General features: G+C 36.0%; 1 protein-coding gene across 1 annotated transcript in view; it reads right to left on the bottom strand.

Moving 5' to 3' along the window:
* Positions 1–3,937, bottom strand: part of LOC107692810 (membrane protein FAM159A-like) — a 22,801-nt gene extending 18,864 nt beyond the window's left edge. Inside the window, exon 1 of the mRNA XM_016492012.1 lies at positions 3,601–3,937. Coding sequence (XP_016347498.1) covers positions 3,601–3,782 — 182 coding nt within the window. The 5' untranslated portion in view covers positions 3,783–3,937. The remainder of the gene's footprint in view (positions 1–3,600) is intronic.
* Between the last annotated feature and the right edge of the window lie 647 nt (positions 3,938–4,584).

The raw sequence follows: 4,584 nt of genomic DNA, 5'->3' as shown, positions 1-4,584 counted from the left end.
TATTGTGGCCAGCCTAAGGCACACCTGTGCAATAATCATGCTGTCTAATCAGCATCTTGATATGCCACACCTGTGAGGTGGATGGATTATCTCGGCAAAGGAGTAGTGCTCACTAACACAGATTTAGACAGATTTGTGAACAATATTTGAGAGAAATAGGCCTTTTGTGTACATAGAAAAAGTCTTAGATCTTTGAGTTCAGCTCATGAAAAATGGGGGCAAAAACAAAAGTGTTGCGTTTATAATTTTGTTCAGTGTATATTATTAGTCAGAAATGTATAGTCTTTAGTTACGAATTTGGCCACTAATGCAGAATAGAAAAGATATCTAGTAAAAATACAAATGTTTGTCTACACATACAAACACACACACACACACACACACACACACACACACACAGACACATTTGCATATTTCTGAATGCATAAAAATCCATTATGTGATTAGAATAAAAGACTATCACTTGCAGTTATTTGGTTAGATGTTTTCCCACTTTCAAACAACTCCCTTCAAACATCCTTCTCCTCCCCCACAAAATCATGGGTTGAAAGCACAAACAACTTTGTTTTAGTTTATTAAAGCATGCCGTCACACTTCTGCATGCCTGACACACACACCCACACACACACACACACACACACACAGAGACACATTTGCATATTTCTGAATGCATAAAAATCCATTATGTGATTAGAATAAAAGACTATCACTTGCAGTTATTTGGTTAGATGTTTTCCCACTTTCAAACAACTCCCTTCAAACATCCTTCTCCTCCCCCACAAAATCATGGGTTGAAAGCACAAACAACTTTGTTTTAGATTATTAAAGCATGCCGTCACACTTCTGCATGCCTGATAACAAATTAAAAGCAGCTTTGAAAACAGCAAACGAGTTCTTACATGAATCAGTTAATGTTAATGAATGTTTCACATTCATTGGTGCATAAAAGGTTTCAGAGCAGCAGAGCATCACCTGCGGAGAAACTGCACTTAAAGAGCCACAGTGGGTCATTTAGACAACTTGTAAAGAGACAACCTAAAAGTGCATCGCTCATTAAAGATGAAGAGTGTCATTTCTGCACCAGCAGACCTTAAATTTAGACCTTAGAACCATGGAAAACTTGCTGCCACAATGTTAAGGTGGTTGCAGTGAAGAACGTTTAACAATTATGGAATCTTTCCTTTGTGCAAAAGATTCTTTATAGAGGAAAAAGCTTCTTTAGATTTTTAAAAATGTTTTTCACACTAACGACCTTAAATTTAGACCTTAGAACCATGGAAAACTTGCTGCCACAATGTTAAGGTGGTTGCAGTGAAGAACGTTTAACAATTATGGAATCTTTCCTTTGTGCAAAAGGTTCTTTATAGAGGAAAAAGCTTCTTTAGATTATTAAAAATGTTTTTCACACTAACAAAAAAAAAATGGTAACAGTGAAAGGTTTTTTGGGAACCCAAAAATGCTTCTTCTAGATCATCGCTGCAGAAACTTCCATTTGGAACCTTTATTTTTAAAAGTGTAGGTTATGGAACAGAGCTTATGATTCTCATTCACACTCTTTTAAAACTCTATAAAACTCCAAGAGGGCGGCATGAGCAACTCCTGTACTTTACAGAGTGCCCACAGACTTCTCTGAAATGTCATGCTGTCAAAAAAATAGAAATGAATATGCTTTTCAAACATCTTAACCTGAACACCACCATTTCTCATCAAATTCTAAATTATCTGCTCTCCAAATTAATTTATTCTCTGTATATGTAAAAAAAAAAAATCCCTTTTATTTCTTTAAAGGAACTTTGAGAGACATATCTGAGACTAAATTTATACTTCAACAAACCTAAGTGATAATGCATTTAGTCTGAATAGCTAAGATCAACCTCCGAGCAAAAATAAACTCTCCTCCGTGATCACCCAGTAAAACTAATTAACACCTGATAGAAGGCCGTTTATAACAGCCAGGTGTTGTGATTTGCATTTGTTTTGGCAAGTATTCAACTAAAGTACAGTCATAAATATTTATAATGAATGCAAATTGTTGCCCTTATCATCAGAATTTTCAAGAACCACACATTTCTGCCTTTCTTGACGTAAATTGCAGCTTTTAAGTTACTGCAACAATTTACATAAGAATGGATCTATGCACAATGTACACAAATTATGCCGTTCTTGAATCTTTAATGTTTTATTCTGATTACACACGATGGCACTGATAAGCGCAACAATTTGCATTAATGAATTAGTCATTTAATTTCAGTTTAATCTGTCAATCAATGCTCTGGAGTTAATACCATTAAATAGACCCTTGTTTCATGAGAGCATCTTTATTCAAGTCTTGTGAGATCATTATAGGTTACTGTGCGTAAAGTGTTCATCAAATTAGCACTTGATTAAGACTCAAGCATTTGATCATACCACTTGACTAAAGCTATCTGCTGAGGTTAATGCCTCATCAAATAATTGATGATGAACCTTGATGAAGAAACCTCTTGTTGTACCCTGTGACCCTTCCTCTGATCAATCAACAATTAAACCTGTTCCCTGTTGAACAATTCTGAGTATATTACACAATGTCTCAGCACAATTTATTTTATTCTATTTTGCTGTTCTTTTTCCTTTTGCATATTTCTTGTGAACATCTGTTGTGTTATACGTTGTACTGGAAAGACTGTATTAATTTCTTCAACCTTGGCCATCTAATCAATCAATAGACCCTAAACTTGTTTTCCCGACAAAGATTTCATGTCCAATTTCGATTATGTTGTAAAGCTAGAGCACATATTGTCTGAAAACCCTTGTCGGTTTTTTTTCACAGTAAAATAATGTAAACATCCTTAAAACAATATAAATTAACCTGAGAAGCAAATTACAAGTCTTAGTTTCTCAGTTAAATTTTCATCTCTGTTATGTTTTACTGGTTTTTCTAAACTCCCTTTCGCACTACATTATTTCCACCTCAGTGTTCATTTGTGAACGTTTGCATTTAAAACAATGTTTGTCTTGTGAAGATCTGTTTGGTTTTGCGCCTTGTTTAGCTCTGGGAAACATCTCAAAAGATGTTTTGCAGAATATATTAGCCTATCCATATAACAAAAGTTAATACTGTAAGGCTGGAAGAACCTCAGACACTTTGCTCCCCTGAGATACATACAATACAAACACAGAAGAAAAAAAAAACCATAATCTTATTTGCTCAACAAAATAATTAAACTAGTTCAAGTTCTGAACGACCTGCATCAGGGTGAGCAAAATTCAATTTTGGACATGGAGAATGAAAAAAAATTCGAGAGAACAATCCATTTAGTTGTTGTTTGTATAAAGATACAATAAGATGATAAAGTGTTTTGTAAAGAATTCATCATGATAAGTAGATTCACACAATATCAGTTAGGCTACTCCTTCCAAAAACTTTTTTATTTTTATTTTTTTTTTATTTTTACGTTTTTATGACGGTGACTAGAAAGTTGCCACCAACTGTAGCAACAGTAGTAGCCTAATTTGTCGAAAACAACAGGTAGCCTGCCATATATAGGCTACAGTAGAATAGCCTAATTATTTTAAATTAGGGATTCATGACAAATGATACATAAAATATCGGTGTCGTACCTGAGCCACCACATATATCCATACTCATAAGGGAAGAAGCTGTTGGGATCGTCGCAGCAGTATTTGACGTCACTGAACCCGCAGCAGAAGATCGCGCGCGCGTTGTTGTCGGTCTTGGGGCACGTGAAGCCGCTGACAAACACGTTCTCCGTGCTGTAATATTCCGCGCAATCCGCGCTCATGCTGCCCACGACTCGAACCCTCAACCCGCCACCTGTTAAAGCCTGAAGACCCTTATCACATCCTCCGGAGCTTCGTTAGTCAGCTGAGAGGTACAGTCCAGTAAGAGGAAACAGTGATGTGACGAATGCCAAACACTCACGAACATCTGAACGTTTGATGCTGAGAGCTTTATTTACGTTCTCTCTCTCTCTCTGTCTCTCTCTCTCTCTCTCTCTGTCTCTCTCTCTCTCGCTCTCTCTCTCTCTCACTTCGTCGCTCTCTTGTATCCACTCTCACTTTCTCCCCTTTTCATCCCCTGTATACGATGTCCACAGAAAACATTTTATCCATTAAATTAATTAAATAAAAATAAAAAAATCAATAACATTAAAAAAGTAAATTATATATAAATTAAGATGTCTGCTCTCACGTGTTCCGCCATGTGCTTCTCGTCCGCGCTTGTTTACGTCAGAGTGCGCATCCCTCTTTCACGCAGCATACAGCGGTGATGTGCATTTTGACCAATTGATGGGAAAAGTATTCTTTAAATGCATTCAAAATTCTGAATAACTTGTAATATATAATTATTCACGGTATTTAGAAGAGCCCATGATAACAATATCGTGCATATTCATTACCGTGATATATCGCATTACCGAATACCGGCACAAGTCTACTGTACAGTATTTTTAACTGTTAATGTTGTAGTGTTTATAATACTATTATGAAATATTTACATATGAACATATTAGTATAGTTTTTTTAGCTGCTCTACAGGCTTAAAAACACAAAGAAGAATGTCAGAGCACCCTTGAAGTGTCA

Source organism: Sinocyclocheilus anshuiensis, unplaced genomic scaffold (assembly GCF_001515605.1).
Source record: "Sinocyclocheilus anshuiensis isolate Anshui unplaced genomic scaffold, SAMN03320099.WGS_v1.1 scaffold871, whole genome shotgun sequence".
NCBI classification, from domain to species: domain Eukaryota; kingdom Metazoa; phylum Chordata; class Actinopteri; order Cypriniformes; family Cyprinidae; genus Sinocyclocheilus; species Sinocyclocheilus anshuiensis.
The sequence above is the reverse complement of the archived record's forward strand: the minus strand, read 5'-3'. Positions and strand labels throughout refer to the sequence as shown.